The sequence below is a fragment of the Eimeria tenella genome, genomic scaffold (genome assembly GCF_000499545.2).
Source record: "Eimeria tenella Houghton genomic scaffold, Eth_scaff81, whole genome shotgun sequence".
Lineage (NCBI taxonomy): Eukaryota > Apicomplexa > Conoidasida > Eucoccidiorida > Eimeriidae > Eimeria > Eimeria tenella.
Window position 1 is genome coordinate 25149 of NW_013543457.1, and position 15330 is coordinate 40478.

Genomic DNA, 15330 nt, shown 5'->3' on the forward strand with positions numbered 1-15330 from the left:
AGCAGCAGCAGCGCTCACCGTCTCCTCAGCAGCTGGTCCTTTTTTAGCTTTTCTTCAGTGCCAAAGCAAAGAGCCACAGCGCCTGAACAAACAGCAGACACTCTCGTGCCCAGCTGCTGCTGCTGCCGCTGCTGCTGCTGCTGCTGCTGCTGCCTCTGCTTTAATGGTGCTGCCTCCGCAGCACCATTCAGGCAGCAGCCATTAGGCGTTGCTGCTGCGGCGGCTGCCGCAAATGCGGCAGCATCCACTGCTGCTGCGGCATCTACTGCTGCTGCGACGTCAGCTGCTGCTGCTGCTGCAGCACTTCTTGCTGCTGCATCTACCGACGCTACAGCAACTACTGCTGCTACTTCCGCTGCAGCATCTGCTGCTGCTGCAGCATCTACAGCTGCTGCTGCTGCTGCTGCTGCTTTTGCTGCATCTCAGCTCACGGATGCACATGTTGTGCAGCGCCATGGCGCCCACGCACAGGAAAAATCGGAGAGGTGCCTGCAGCAGCAGCAGCAACAGCAGCAGGACTATACGCAGAAGCAGCAGAAGAAGAAGAACCGGAAGCAGCAGCAGCACAAGCAGTAGCAGGAAAGGGAGCAGTACTATAAGTAGCAGCATTACAAAAGCAGCAGCAGCACTCAAGCAGCAACTGCAGCAACAAGAAAGTGCTGCAGCACACAAGCAGCAGGAACACTACAGCAGCAGCAGCACTGGAGCAGCTGCACTGAGGCATTAGCAGCAGCAGCAGCACAAAAGCAGCAGCAGCTCCAATGCAGTAGCAGCACTAAAGCAGCAGCAGCATTAAAGCAGCAGCAACACTAAAGCAGCAGCAACAATACAGCAGCAGGAGGCGCAACAGAAGGGAATAAAAAAGCCAGATCCACAGATGGCTCCTCTTGTCCCACAAGCTCAAAACCCTAAACCCTAAACCCTAGCCCCCGGGAGCAAGCCAAAGCCCAAACCCTAAACCCTAAACCCTAAACCCTTGAGCGGTGCCTACGAGGAAGAAGGCTCCCAGCAGAATCTTGGGAGTGGACAGGCGGTGCCAGTCGGAGCGCTTGAAGGGAGCGAATTGCTGCTGCTGCTGCAGCGTGAGGCGATCCCATCCCGCTGCTGCAGCACGGACCCAGCGGAGTGCTGCTGCAGCATAAAAGGTGTGAAGTGTACAAACTACCAGCCACAGCAGCAGCAGCAGCAGCAGCCAGCGGCACACAAGGCACAAGAAGCCCCCGCCAGCAGCAGGCATTGAGTCAGCGTCCGCTGCTGCCCCCGCAGCAGCGGCAGCGGCTGCTGCTGCTGCTGCTGCGCCTAGATCCTCCATTGCTGCTGCTGCCCTCAGATGCTTCTGCAGCAGCAGAATTCCAGGCGAACAAGTGCGGGCTGTGCGGGGGGCACAGCGGTCGGCCGCAGCTCTGGCCGCTGTGGCCCTGCTCGACCAGCTACTGCTGCTGCTGCTGCTGCTGCTGCCGCTGCTGCTGAGCCTTAACCGAACCAGCGATCCCCAGAAGCAAATTGACAAAAATTAAACTTTAGGCGCGAAGAAGCAAAAAGACACTTGCGGGTGAGCAGCAGCAGGTCAGACAGACAGCCAGCCAGCCAAGCATCTGGAGCAGCAGCAGCAGAAGCTGCAGAAGCCTCTGGGCTGCTGCTCCTGCTGCTGCATTTGCTGCCCAATTACCTGATGTAACAACCTAAAAAACATCTAAATGGAACTGCAGTGGCTTCTGCTCTTTAAATAACAGAGGATCTAAATAGTCATCAGGCTAGCAATTGGATCCCAAAGACACGCGGGCGCACCGGCTGATGAGGCAGCAGCTGCTGCAGCTGCTCCAGTCGCAGAAGCAGCAGCGAAGAATCTCGGCGTGTAGTGACCCATAGCCAGCCGCAGCAGCATCAACAGCAAAGGATTCAAAAAAGAGACTGCCTTCAAGTTGGTGGTTATTATTTTAAGCCGCTAACTCTTGTGGGCTTGTGCACGCGTCAGCAGCAGCAGCAGCAGCAGCAGCAGCAGCGGTAGCGACTGGGAGAGCCGCCCCACCGACCCCACCACCCTGGGGCCACAGCGCCTTCCGTGGCGAAGCAACGGGACGCTCTGTCTCTTTTCTTCATCAGTTTCCTTGCTCATTACTCTGTTTCAGTGCAACACAGCAGCAGCAGCGGCAGCGGCAGCAGCAGCAGCGGTGCGACCGCCCACGCTCTCCCGCCTCTCCACAGCGGGGCTCGCCTTCCGCTGTGGCCTCCAGGGGCTTCAAGGTGTTTTGCTGCTGCAACACAGATTTGGCTGCAGCAGGGGAAGCAGCAGAAGCACCGGCAGCCACAACCGCCGCCGCAGCAGCAGCAGCAGCACGGTTGTCGGCAGCGCCTCCACCCCTCACCCTCTGCGGAGCCCTACAACAGGAGCAGCAGAAGGGACCAGCAGCCAGCAGCCCAGCCAGCAGCAGCAGCAGCAGCATCTGCTGCCGCTGCTGCTGCAGCACTAACACCTAGCGGCTGCTGGTGCTCCTGCTGCAGCAGCTGCTGCTTCCGACCGCTGCCGCTGCAGCAGCAAGGAGCCCTCCCCCTGCCAGCATGAAAGACAAGGCAGCAACTCACAGCCCCTCCGGGGTTGCTGCCTGTCGGCTGCTGCTGCTGCGGCTGCTCCGCAGCGGCTACACCGCAGCAGAAGCGATAGCAGCGCTGAAAGAAGGGCAGCTGCTGCAGCAACAGCAGCAGCAAGATCTGCTCCATGCGCTCTCGGGGCTGCTGGATGAGTGCATGCAGCAGCAGTCAGAAGATGACCCACAACTTCCGAGCGGTGCTGCATCAAAGCAGCAGCAGCAGCAACAGCAAGACGATGCTGAGAACGAGAGGCCTTCACAGCAGCAGAGAGAGCTGCTGCCAGAGGAGGAGCAACCGCCTCCCGCCAAGCGGGCACGTGCTGCAACAACGGGAAGCAGCAGCAACGACGGAGCAGCAGCAGCAGCAGCAGCAGGGCTGCAACAGCTGGGGGCCGGTGGGGTGCTGTCGCAGGAGCTGCTGTCTTTGCTGGTCGCGCTGCTGCAGCAAGTGCCTGCAGTTCCTGCTGCGCTGTCAGCAGAGTCTGCTGCAGCAGCAAACAGCTGCTTGCGGCTCTTCTTCTCCCACCTTTCGGGCGTGCGAGCAGCAGCAGCAGCTGCAGCAAATTCAGCAGCAGCAGCAGCAGCAGAAACCATGGAGACCTTCAGCAGCAGCGAGGAGTGGCAGGCTCTCATGGAGCGACGCGTTGCTGCCTTCTGCCAGCTGCTGTCTGCGTGTCGGCGGTCTGCTGCTGCTGCTGCCCCAGTAGGAGCAGCAGCAGCAGCAGCAGCAGATGAGGAGGCGCTGTGGAAACGCTGCAGCAGCCAGCTGCTGCTGCTGCGGCAGTGGGCGAAGTTCTTTGCTGCTGCTGCTCAAGACAGAGAGGCCCTCGTTAGCCGCATCGCCGCCAGCAGCCACCTGCAGGCCCTGTCCACAATGCTGCGAGACAGAAGCAGCAGCAGCGGCGAGGAGGACGTAAGGAGCAGCAGCAGCTGATGCTGCTGCTGCTGCGGCTGCTGCCTTCTTTCGGTGCTTGTTGCTCTTTTTATCGCGGCGCCGCGTGTGCTGCCGCTGCTGCTGCTGTAGCACCCTGCTGCTTCAGCCCGCTGCTGCTGTCTCTACTGAAGCTTAATGCGGGAGCACCTGAGTAGCAGCTGCTGCTGTTGCTGCTGCTGGTGCTGCAGGTGGAGGAAGCTTTAGGCCGGGCCTTCGCGCTGCTGCAGCAGGGGCTGCCCACCATCGGCAGCAGCCCGCAGGCTGCTGCAGCTGCTTCAAGAGACGCTGAAGCAAAGCTGCGAGCTGCTGCAGACCGGTGGAAGGCCGAGCAGGTGCTGCTGCCGCTGCTGCCGCTGCTGCTGCTGCTCCAGCGTCTTTTGCGGGCTCCGCTATAGTTGCAGCACGGAAGGCAAACGAAACGGCAGTGGCAGCACAGGCCCTGCAGCAGTCGATGGTGCTGCCGCTGCTGCTGCAGCAAGGTCTCTTGCTGCTGCATCCCCTTCTGCTGCAGTTGCTACTGCTGCTGCTGCTGTTCGCTCGCAGGAACGACGACGACAGCAGCAAGAGGAGATCCTGCGGCGCAGCGCCTTTTCCAGAGCATGTGTGGCCTTCGTGCTGCAGCGGCAGCAGGAGCAGCAGCAAGCTGCAGCAGCAGCAGCAGCAGCAAACTTCGGCACTCCTGCAGCAACTGCTGCTGTCGCCCGCAGCAGATCCTTGGGCCACCCCTTCTACGTTCTGGGCATAAACCCGCACACCGCGACGGAGAAGCATGTAAGTGCAGCACCGCAGCAACAGCAGCACGGGTTGACAGAACAGCAGCAGCAGCAGCAGTAAGAGGAGGCAGAGCAGCAGCACCCCCAGCAGCAGCAGCAGCAGTAAGAGCAGGCAGAGAGGCAGCAGCAGCCGCGGCGTGCGATAGGATGGCGAGTTACCCCTCAGTAGCTCCTAAAAGTCTTTCTAGATCTTCGGGCTTCTGAAGCGCTGCCGGTTCTGCTGCTGCTGCTGCTGCTGCAGATTGTAGCAGCAAGGAAGAAGTGGCGGGCGCTGCTGCACCCCGACAAGTTCCACTCTCAGGAGGCCGAAATGCAACAGCAAGCCACGGAAGCTTTCAAAGCAGTACGCAGTACCTGCAGCAGCAGCAGCAGCAGAGCAGCAGCTGCTACAGCAGCTGCTGCCGCTGTTGACGTTGACGCGTACAGGGTGTTCGTGCTGCTGGCAATGAGTTGCTGATGCTCGACGGCTTGCCGCAACATCAGTGGCTGCTGATGCTGTTTTGCTGCTGCTGCTGTTGCCTTTGCTCCATTGGCTGCTGCTGCAGCTGCTGCCTTTGCTGTTGCTGTTGCTGCTGCTGCTGCAGTACGAAGAAGCTTGCGCAGAGGCGCTGCGGCTGCTGCGGGCCCGTGCTATGGACATCACGTGGGCTGTGCCGCCCCTGCCTCCGACACCAGAAGCAGCAGCAGCAGCAGCAGCTGCGCCTGCTGCTACAGCTGCTGCAGCAGGGGCAGCAGCAGCAAGCAGCACGTCTCCGCTCAGCGGGGGCGGCGCCAACGGCAACAGCGGCAATGGCAGCAGTAGCAGCAGCAGCAACAGCAGCAACAGCAGCAGCAGCAGCAGCAACAGCAGCAGCGGCACGCAAGTGCCAACTAGCTTGTACATGCCTGACGCTGCAGTGGAGCCTCTCCCGCGGCGGCGGGCGACAGGGGCGTTTCGGGTGTATGTGTATGCTGCGTCTGCTGCTGCTGCTGCTGCAGACAGCGGCGACGCAGCAGCAGCAGCTGCTGCTGCCTTTCGCTGCATCACAAAGGTCTGGGTGTACGTACACCGCCCGGTACGGGGAGGGCCCCCCGTGGCGCTGCAGCCTGCTGCTGGCAGCCTGAGCTGCGTGCTGCAGCAAGATGTGCTGCTGGCTGCAGCAGGCGACGACGCTGCAGCAGCAGGACGCAGCAGCAGCAGCGAAATCTACCTAGACGTTGCAGCAGTGCAGCCGCTGGCCCTCGAGAAGCAGCAAAGATACTGGGTGGGCATTCAAGTGCAAAGCAGGCGGAAGCACATGTCTTTGATTAGCTGGCTGCCGCTGCAGCTGACGGTGTCAGTGCCGCCGCTGCCGCCGCTGCAGGAGCCGCAGCAACAGCAGCAGCAGCAGCAGGAGGACAGCATCTTCAGCGACGATGAGGGCACCAAGAAGAAACACAAGAGGAGGCAGCAGCAGCCGCACGAGCTGCTGCAGACAGCAGCCAAAGCGTCGCTGGCGCAGCTGCAGGCCTTTTCAGGGGCCCCCTTCTTATCCTCGCCGCAGCAGCAGCAGCTGCTGCAGCAGCTGCAGCGCCTGCAGCACCACGCTGCTGTTGCGCTTGACCCCCACCAAACAGCAGCAGCTGCAAGCTGCCGCGCTGCTGTTGTAGAAGCCAGAGAGCTGCTGCAGCAGTGCATGCAACAGGCGGAGGCCTGGGCAGATGCGTCCATCGACTGAGAGGCGCTAGCAGCTCCAGCAACAGCAGCAGCAGACCATTGACATACTAGCAGCTGGAGCACCAGCAGCAGCCGCAGCAGCGGCTGCAACTGCTGCTGCAGCAGCCGCTGATGCTGCGCTCGCTGCAGCGGCACTGTTCTTGCTGGGTGCGTAAGCATCTGACTAGCCACTATTTGGCGGTCGTTTTTAGAAGCCGCAACAGCAGCAGCAGCAGCAGCTGCTGCTGCTGCCAGAGGTGCACTGCAAAACGAAGTGCTACAGTATTTCAAAACAATTGAGTTGGAAGCACGGGGTGTCGGCAAGCAGCCAAATCCCTGTGCTGCTGCTGCTGGTCTGCTGCAGCAGTTGCGGCGCTGCAGCACAGCGACAGCAAAGAAGGAAGCAGCTCTAACTACAGCAAAAGGCCCCTGCTGTTGCTGCAGCAGCAGGCTACCGCAACGGAGCCACGCATCGACTGCTGCCTGCTGCTGCTGCGCCAACATCCAAGCTGCTCTTGACCTAATTAGGCTGCAACAGCAGCAGCAGCCGCAGCAACAGCAACAAGCTATGCCCATGGTAGCCAGCTGTCGAGTCTGCCGGCACGCACAGCAGCAGAGTCAAGCTCCTCCGGCAGCATGTGTGTTGCTGCAACAACAGCAACACCTGCTGCTGCTGCTGGATTTTGCTGCAGCTGCCACGCCTTCTGGTCTTCTTTGCTTCCTAGCCGTGGGAGAATCACAGCGGCTTGCTGCTGCTGCTGCTGTTTGCTGCTGCAATCCCCTGAATCTTCCTGCAGCTGCTGCTGCTGCAGCAAGCGCCGCTTCTCCTCCAGGTCATCGAGGCCGAGCAGCAGCGCAGCAAGCAGTCGCCGCTGACTGTTGCTGCTGCTGCTGCTGCCTTGAAGCCTGCTGGCTTTTGCTGCTCCTAGCTGCTGCTTCTGCGCACCCTCTCTGCTGTTGCTGCTGCTGCTGCTGCTGCTGTCAATTTGTAGGCCGGGTAGCGGGGACAGTATAGATCTGTTTGCTGCCGCTCTCTCCAGGCCCTGCAGCAGCAGCACGCAAGGAGCAGCAGCTGCAGCAGCAGCAAACAGCTGCGCCAGCCGCTGTTCAGACTCGCCCACATAAGGAGCAGCAACAGCAGCAAGAGGCACCACCAGCAGCTGCAGTCCCAACGCCTCTGGCAGACACAGAAGGTGCTGCAGCAGCTGCTGCGGGCTGATGCGAAAGAGCGCATCGTCCTCGTGCTGCTGCTGCTGCTCGTCCGCAACAGCAACTGCAGCTGCAGCAGCGCGAGGAGCAGCAGCACGGCCGTAGCCGTACAGCAACAACCGTGGGGCGGGGACCTCTCCTTGCTTGCCGCAGAACAGAGTCTCCATAAGTGCTGTGCTGCTGCTGCTGCTCGTGTTGCTGCTACTGTTACGTCGGGTGAAGTATCTTATGCGCATTTGCATCGGCAGCAGCAAACGCTCGCGCAACTGCTGCAGCAGCCGCAGCACTTTGTTGCTGCTGCCCAGCGGCCCTGGAGCAGCGGCAGGCAGCAGCACGTCGCCGCCTATGTACAGCAGACAGCGAGGCTGCTGCTGCTGCTGCTGCTGCTGCTTCAGCAAAGCTTCTTGCTGCTGCTGCTGTACACAGCTTATCTGATACAGTTGCACCTGAACGCGCTGTTGTTGCTGCTGCTGCAGCATTTGTACGAACTCCTCGACACTGCGCAGTAGTTGCTGTGTTTCTGCTGCTGCAGCTGCGTCGGTTGTTGCTGCTGCTGCCGAGCAGTTTACCTCAATAACAACTGAGGGCGGGCACGTGCAGCTTTGCTGCGTGGTGTCTGCTGCTGCAGTTGCTTCTGCTGCTGGTGCAGCAGCAGCTGCTGCCGCTGCAGTTTCTTCTGCTCCTGCTGCAGTTGCTTCTCCTGCTGCTGCAGCTGGTTCTCCCGCTGCTGTAGTTGCTTCTCCTGCTGCTGCAGTTGCTGCTGCTGCTGCCTGCAGCAATTCGGCATGCAAAATAGATAGCACTCGCTGCAGCTGCTGCCACTGCGGAGGCGACAGATCTGCAACACCAGCCAGCCGCAGCACATACACATGCTGCAGCAGCTGCTGCTGATGCTGCAGCCGTCGCTGCTGCTCACATGCATGCATAAATGGAAGTAACAGATTTTCAGTAAGGCTCAAGAGCAATGCTTGGCCACCTAGGCAGAGCTGCTGCCGCTGCTGCCCCTCCGATCCTGCTGCTGCTGCTGCTGTTTTGGCTCTGCGGAGCTGCTTACTCGCAGCAGCAGCGGCAGCAACAGCAGCGGCATCACAGCGCTGCAGCAGCTGATCGACTTGAAAGTAAAGATATATCAGCTCACACGAGGAACAACCACCAGAACTGCTGCTGCTGGCACTGCTTTTGCTGCTGCTGCTGCTGCACACCATTGTGCACCGCGGAAGCTGCAACTTCACCTGGGCAGCGGAGCCCGCCACTGTCTCTAGGGGTGTTGCTGCTGCTGATGCTGCAACTGCTGCTGCTACTACTCTTTCGGCAGCCGCTGATGCTGCTGCGCCTGCTGCTGGTTCTGCAGCCGCTGCTGCTGCTGTTGCTGCTGCTGTTTTCATCAGTACTTCTTCGTCAAGTCGATCTACAGCGTGGCTGAGCAGCGTGTATAACTGTGCTATCTGGTCAGTGCTGCTGCTGCTGCTGTTGCTGCTGCTGCTGCACAAAGGCTGCGCTGCAGCTTGTTGCAGCAGCAGCAGCTGCTGCTGCTGTAGCTGCTGCAGCGCCTGAAGCACACGGCAGCCTGCGCCGGTGGATGTCTTCTCCACCTCATCGCGCGCTGCTGTGGTTTTCGTTGTGGTTTCATCTGTTGCTGCTGTTGCCTGCACTGCTGCTGCTGTGGTAGCCCCTACTGCTGCTGTAGTTGCTGCTGCTGCAGCTACTGCAGCTGTTGATGCCGCTGTGGCTTTTGCCGTCAGTCCTGTTTGCGTGTGGGCTGCTGTTGCTGCTGCCTTCGAGCCTCCCATCGGCGCTACCTGGTGTCCCACGGCGCCGTAGCGCAAACCCTAAACCCTAAACCCTAAACCCTGGGGCCTAAAATTCAATCCTTCTACCTGCTTCTTCATCCAGGCAAAGCCCATTACTACGAAGGCTTGGTGTCTGGCAGTAACCAGGTCCACGGACGACCGTAGGAGCAGCACCAGCAGCGGCACAGGGCCGCAGCAGAACCAACAGCAGCAACAGCAGCAACAGAAACAGCACAGGTAACTCATGCCAACTTTTTCTGTAGCCAAAAATCCCCAAAGAACTGCCCTGGGCAGCACGGGTGCAGCGCCGACCCCCGGGGCCCCCGTCGATGCTGCGGGGGCCCCCGTTGGGGCCCCGGGCTCTCCGTGTTTTCGCTTGAGCGGCTCTCTGGAGCTGAAAAGAAGCAAAAAGAGTGTTAGAATAAGCTTTTGTGTCAGTTAGGCTGCAGCAGGAAGGCCGGCGGAGGCTGTGGCAGCTGCTGCTGCTACTGCTCTCACGCCAGCCTCCGAGCCAGCAGCAGCAGCAGCAGCTACTGCTGCTGCTGCCACTCCAGTAGCGGCTCTAGCAAGCTGCAAACGCGCCTAAGAGCCGTTTGCAGTGCCCGATATGGAAGAATCAAATCATGCGTGGCAAGCAGCAGCACCTTCGGCAGCGGCTGCTGCAGGATCGCCTGCTGCTGTTGATCCCGCTGCTGCTGCTGCGCCCTCCAATGCTGCTGCGGAGGAAGAGCCTGCAGATGCTGCTCGAGCAGCAACAGCAAAGTCAAGTCCCCGCATGCAGACGCGCGGCGGCAACTCACGAAAATCTCCAGCTGCATACCTTCCCCGCAGCAGCCGGCGCAGCAGTAGCAGCAGCAGCAGCCGCAGAGACGTCCGACGCCGCGGCGGACGCAACAGCAGCAGCAGCCGCAGCAGCTTAGTTAAGCGCTCGCCGTCTCAAGGGGGTCTTCGCCCTTCTCCCGCAGCAGACGTTGGGTCTGTCTCACCTCATAGCACCTCAGCAGCAGCAGCAACAGCAGCAGCAGCAGCAGAGCAGCGGAGCACAAAAGTGCAGCAGCGAGTTGCTGCTGCTCAACTCTTTTGGTGCCGCATCGCTGAAGAACTCGCGGAGGCCCCTGGCAAGTGCGACGTCTGCGGGGGCGCGGAGTCAACAGAAGTGAGGGTTTAGGGTTTAGGGTTTAGGGCTTCGGGTTTAAACCCTCTCAACTGGGTACTGAGACACAGGAGGGAGGGTTAGGCCCATGAACTTAGGGTTTACAGATTAAGGTTTAGGATGGGCGCAGCAACAGCTATTCAACTGCTGCCACGGCAGAAGATTGAGGGTTTAGGGTTTAGGGTTTAGGGTTTGGGTCTGTTGGGCTCAGGAAAACGCAATCTTATTTTGCGATGCTTGCGATGTGCCTGTCCACCTTCACTGCTACGGGCTCGACTCGGTGCCCCCAGGTCTATTCTGCTGCTGCTGCTGCTGCTGCTGTTGCTGCCGTAGTTGGTTTTTCGCTGGTGACTTTTGCTGCTCTAATTGGCCTGTGGCTTGTTATTGCTGCTGCTGTAGTCGGGCCTTTGCTTGCTGCTACTACTGTTACTGCTGCTGAAAGTATTTTTGCTGCAACAACGAAACAGCCTTTGTTGCAGAGCTAGCTTGTGCTGCAGTTGCTGCTGCTGTTGCTGCTGCTGCCGCTGCTGCACCTGTGCCAGCAGCGCTTGCTACAGTGCTATTGCTGCGGCTGTCGCCAGCTTCGCTTCTGCTGCTGCTGCTGCTGCGCTGCAGGGGACTGGTATTGTGACTTCTGCCTGGACGCGCTTGAGCAGGAAGCAGCAGCAGCTGCAGCAGCAGCAGCAGAAGCAGCAGCAGACGCAGCAGCAGAGGCAACAGCAAGTGCTCCTGCGGGGCCTTCAGCGGAAGACAACTGCGCTGGAGGCGAGACCATCGCCAACGCAAGCAGCAGCATCAAGCGCAGCAGCAGACGCAGCAGGAACAGCAGCAGCAGCAGCAGCAGCAACAGCAGCAGCAGCAAGAACCCCCACGCACAAGAGGATGCCCAGGTTCTCTTCCCTCGTTGGTGCTGCCTGTGCCCCAGACGGTCTGGAGCCCTAATCAGAGCTTTAGAAGGTCAGCTGTTGCAGCTGCTGCTGTTGCCGCTGCTGCTGCTGCTGCTTCAATAGCCCAGCGGCGTCCCAGCTATGGCTGCAGTTGTGTCTTGGGTCCATTTTAAGCGCTATCGCAATGCGTCTTTTTGTTGCCGTTTAGGCTGCTGTTGCTGCTGCTGGCACTTTTTTTTGGCCTGCTGCTGGTACCATTTCCATGCTGTTGCTGCCTCTGCTGCTGCTGCTGCTGCTGCAGGGCCTTGGGTGCATGCGTCGTGCGCGCTGTGGCTTCCGGAGGTGGAAACAGTTCCTGCAGCAGCAGCCGCAGCAGTACCAGTGTCCCCTCTGAGCCCCACTGCGAAGTCTGCTGCTGCTGCTGCTGCTGCTGCTTCTGCTGCTGCTGCTGGCGGCACCTCTCCGCGGGCAGCCGAAGACCACCCACAAGATCGGGGCAAACACAGCAGCAACAGCAGCAACAGCAGCAACAGCGGAGTTCCTGCCCCTTCGCCTTTCCTCGGCAGCTCCGGCGGCCGCGCACCTGCCTGTCACAGCCCGTGCGCTGGCAGCAGCAGCAGCAGCAGCAGCAGCGGGAGATTGCGGGTTGCCGGCTGTGGTGGCGTGAGCGATGAGAGGTTTGAGGGCCGCTGCGCACTTTGCTGCTGGACTGGAGGCGCGCTGCTGCAGTGTGTTGCTGCTGGCTGCAGCAACAAGATACACCCAGTTTGCTGCCGGCTTTTTGCATGCGGGCCGGATCTGTGCAGTGAGCTGCTGCTGCTGCTGCTGCTGCTGCTGCTGTAGGGTTGTTGCTTCTAGGGTTGCTTGATGATGCACCCGTTTGCTGTGAGCCTTGAGCCATGAGTTTCTTGCTGCTGCTGCAACGTCGGCTTGTTACCTGCTTCCCATATTGCTTTTGCTGCTGCTGCTGCTGCTGCTGCTGCTGTTTTTGCTTCAGCCCAGTCAGAGAAGCTGCTGCAGGGCCGCAGGGAAACGCTGGTAGCGCTGTGCCCGGAGCACGAGCACCTACACACAGAACTTCGCGAGGTAACGTGGCCTGCTGCTGCTGATGCTGCCGCTTATGCTGCTTTTGCTGCTGCGCGCTGCAGCTGCGCTCCCCTGCTGCTTCTGCGTCTCAGGCTGAAGATACACCTCAGGGCACCTTGAGGCTGCACCCGGTGTCTCAGCTGTGGCAGCTGCTGAAGCGATCTGGAGATGCGCTGCAGGTTCGTGCTGCAGTTGCTGCTGCAGTTGCTGCCGCAGCTGCTGCATCAGTGCAGCAACAACTGATGCAGCTGCTGCATCAGTTGCTGCTGCACTTTCTGCTGCACTTGCTGCTGGCTGCTGCTACACTTGCTGCTGCGTTCTCTGCTACTGAAAGCTGCGTTTCTCTTGCGATGAGCATCTGAATTGCGGCTAGCCACAACTGCTGCTGCTGGGAGCAGCTGCTGCTGGCGCTATTTTTGCTGGCTGCAGCTGCTCCTGCTGGTGGTGGGTGCTGCTGCTGCTGCAGCTGGGTACTTCTGCTGCTGCTGCTGCTGTTGCGAACTCTTCAGAAAGCCCTGGACTGCCAACGCGAACAGACGGCGTGGGGCGCCCGAGTCAGTGCTTTGCTGCTCCAGGTGACCTCCCCCTGCTGCTGCAGTTGCTGTTACTGAGGCTGCTGCTGCTTCCGTTGCTGCTGCCGCTGCTGCCGAAGCTGTTGCTGCTGCTTGCGCATGTATTTGTGTGTCGGCCGAAGGAAGTGCACGAGACGCTGAAGGCCGTGGAGAGGCTTTGGCTACGATTGCACAGTCTCTGCTAAGCAGCAGCAGCAACAACTGCTACAACAACAGCAGCAGCAGCTCCATTTGCTGCTGCTGCTTCCTCAACCGCTTCGACAAGTGCCCTATGTAGGCGCCTGCGCTGGCGCTGAGGCTGCAGCAAAGCCGAAACTTCTGAAGCTGCGGAAAAGCAGCACTAGCGGCAGCCGCTACAGCAGCGGGCGCGGCAGCAGAAGCAGCTGCTGCAGCAGGACCGTAAGATGTGTTTGCTGCTGTGGCCTGTAGAGGCAGAAAAGAGGCAGCAGCCACGGGGTGTACATACACCTCAGGTTTGACTGACAATGCTGGAGCACTGCCGCTCAACGAAGACGCATTGCATGCAGCAGTAGAGAGCAGCAGCTGTTGCTCCTCGCTGCGGCAGACGTAGAAGAGCAGCAACAGCTGTAGCAGCGGTGCGAAAAGAGTAGCAGCTGCTGTTGTTGCTGCTTGTGCTGCCACTGTTTACACGGGAGCAGCAGCAAGAACACATTTCGCTGCTGCGCCGCAGTCCACAGCCAAGCGCAGAGCGGCGGCTCAGCGAGCAGCAAAAGGGATCAGCAGCAGCAGCAGCAGGGAAAAAAGCGGCAGCAGTGACGCGCGCAGCAGCAGCAGAAATCCACACGCAAGCAACCGCAGCAGCAGCAACAGCAGCAGCAAAACGCACCATACTGAGAGTACGAGGGCCCGAGAGAGTCTGCTGCTTCTGCTGCCCACGACAGCCACGGACGGGAGGCCCCCCAGTGCCTGCAGCAACAGCAGCAGCAGCAGCAGAAGCAGCAACGAGAGCTGAAGAAGCCGCAAAAGAAAGCCAAAGCACCTACAGCAATTTGCTTCTGCTGCGCGTCTGCTGCTCCTGGCAAAGACGCACTAGAGGCGCTCATGTCTGTACACCTGAAGGTGCACAGACCTGAAGGTCTGTGCATGCAAATGCATGCAAACCAAATGAGCAATTTCACTTTTAATGCATTTTCACCTTTACTTTTATTTGAGTAATATGGATGTGAACAGCCGGGCACACACGCAGATGGGCGCAAGCCTGCACAGACTGCTGCTGCTGCTGTTGCTGCTGCTGCTGCTGCTGCTGCTGCTTACCAGCTGTGAACGACACCGGCTACGTCTGCCTCGGCGCCAATTTCCCTGCTTGGTTTTTGAATGCTTTTGATGCCAGCGGAAGAGACACAAATGCCTCTCTGCGCAGCAATGGTTTGCTGCTGCTGCTGCAGCAGCAGCTGCTCCTGCTGATGCAGCTGCTGCGCCGAGTCGTCGGCGCCGCCCCAAGCCTGCTGCTGCAAGCTGCACGCCGCTGCAGCAGCTACGACTCTGCCTGCATTGACAGATGTAGCGGCAGGTGCTGCTGCTGCTGCTGCTGTTGCTTCTGCTGCTGCTGTGCCGGGCTCAAAAGAAGAGCCCCGGGAAGACACAGGAGGGGACGACGCCGTGTCTCGCCCTGTGTCTCTCGTGCTGCACGTGGCGGGACTGCTGCTGTCGGCGTTGCTGCTGCTGCTGCTTCTGCTGCTGTACTTTCGAAGCATGACTACAGTGGGCGACACTGCGCTGTAGGGCCCCGGCACGTAGTAGAAAGAAGCCGTGCTGCTGTCGGGGGCCCTTGCTGTTTTGAGCTGCTGCAGCGGCGGCGCTGCTAGCCGCTGCAGCAAAGAGGGCTGGCGAAGGTCCAGCAGCAGCACGGAGCCCTTTTCCGACAAGCCCGCAAGCGTTTGCCCTGCAGCACCAGTAGCAGCAGGAGCACCAGCAGCAGCGCCATTGCAGGAGCAGCACTGCAGCAGCAGCGCTGCGGCGGCACCACTGCAGCAGCAGCACTGCAGCAGACGCCCGCGCAAGCGCAGCTCCACACAGCAGCAGCACACAGCGCGAAAAAACAGCAAACGTTGGCAGCCACACTGCAGCATCAGCAGCAGCAGGCTAATCCACCCAAAGCACGAGCAGCAGCAGCAGCACAGCAGCCACAGCAGCAGAGCAGCAGCACAGCAAACGCAGCAGTAGCAGCACAGCAACAATACAACAGCAGTAGCAGCACAGCAAAATACAGCGTAGTGCGGTGCGTACCGATGATATCAGCGGCAACCACCAGGTCGTCGTCTTGCTGCTGCTGCTGCTGCTGCTGCAGCTGCTGCAGCTGCTGCTGCAGCGGCGCCGTTCGGATCAGCTGGGGAGTGCGCGCATCTGCTATAAACAGCTCGCGAGAGCAAACGACTACCTGGGTGGCTCTCGACAGCGGCAGCAGCCGCCTGGCCCAGGAGTCTGCTGCTGCTGCTGCTGTTGCTGCTGCTGCTGCCCCGCAAGGGGAGAAGCAACTCGGAGGGTCCATGCGGTTCACACACTGCAGCAGCAGCAGCAACAGCAGAAGCAGCAACAGCAGAAGCACCAAACAGAGCCGTCAGGGCGGCAGGCAGCGGTGTTCACGTGCTGCTGCTGCAGGTGCCGCTTCTGAGGGCTGCCGCTGCTGCTGCTGCTGCTGCTGC

At 60.2% G+C, this 15330-nt stretch overlaps 4 protein-coding genes across 4 annotated transcripts; 2 read left to right on the forward strand and 2 right to left on the reverse strand.

The window, feature by feature from the left end:
* Positions 1-2559: 2559 nt before the first annotated feature.
* ETH_00009015 (uncharacterized protein) lies at positions 2560-5992 on the forward strand (the record flags this gene model as incomplete). The annotated part of the gene is made up of 5 exons (XM_013378360.1): positions 2560-3501; positions 3711-3854; positions 4066-4293; positions 4537-4638; positions 4880-5992. The coding sequence occupies 5 exons, from the start codon at positions 2560-2562 to the stop codon at positions 5990-5992; spliced, it is 2529 nt and encodes an 842-aa protein (XP_013233814.1).
* Positions 5993-6536: 544 nt separating this feature from the next.
* ETH_00009020 (uncharacterized protein) lies at positions 6537-8969 on the reverse strand (the record flags this gene model as incomplete). The annotated part of the gene is made up of 1 exon (XM_013378361.1): positions 6537-8969. The coding sequence occupies one exon, from the start codon at positions 8967-8969 to the stop codon at positions 6537-6539; it is 2433 nt and encodes an 810-aa protein (XP_013233815.1).
* A 607-nt stretch (positions 8970-9576) lies between these two features.
* Positions 9577-12457, forward strand: ETH_00009025 (uncharacterized protein; the record flags this gene model as incomplete). The annotated part of the gene is made up of 6 exons (XM_013378362.1): positions 9577-10125; positions 10334-10412; positions 10738-11079; positions 11311-11814; positions 12007-12095; positions 12188-12457. 6 exons carry the CDS (start codon positions 9577-9579, stop codon positions 12455-12457), a joined length of 1833 nt encoding a protein of 610 aa, XP_013233816.1.
* Positions 12458-12505: 48 nt separating this feature from the next.
* Positions 12506-15176, reverse strand: ETH_00009030 (uncharacterized protein; the record flags this gene model as incomplete). Its single annotated transcript, XM_013378363.1, has 5 exons — positions 12506-12845; positions 13134-13223; positions 13520-13594; positions 13943-14570; positions 14915-15176. The coding sequence occupies 5 exons, from the start codon at positions 15174-15176 to the stop codon at positions 12506-12508; spliced, it is 1395 nt and encodes a 464-aa protein (XP_013233817.1).
* Positions 15177-15330: the final 154 nt, after the last annotated feature.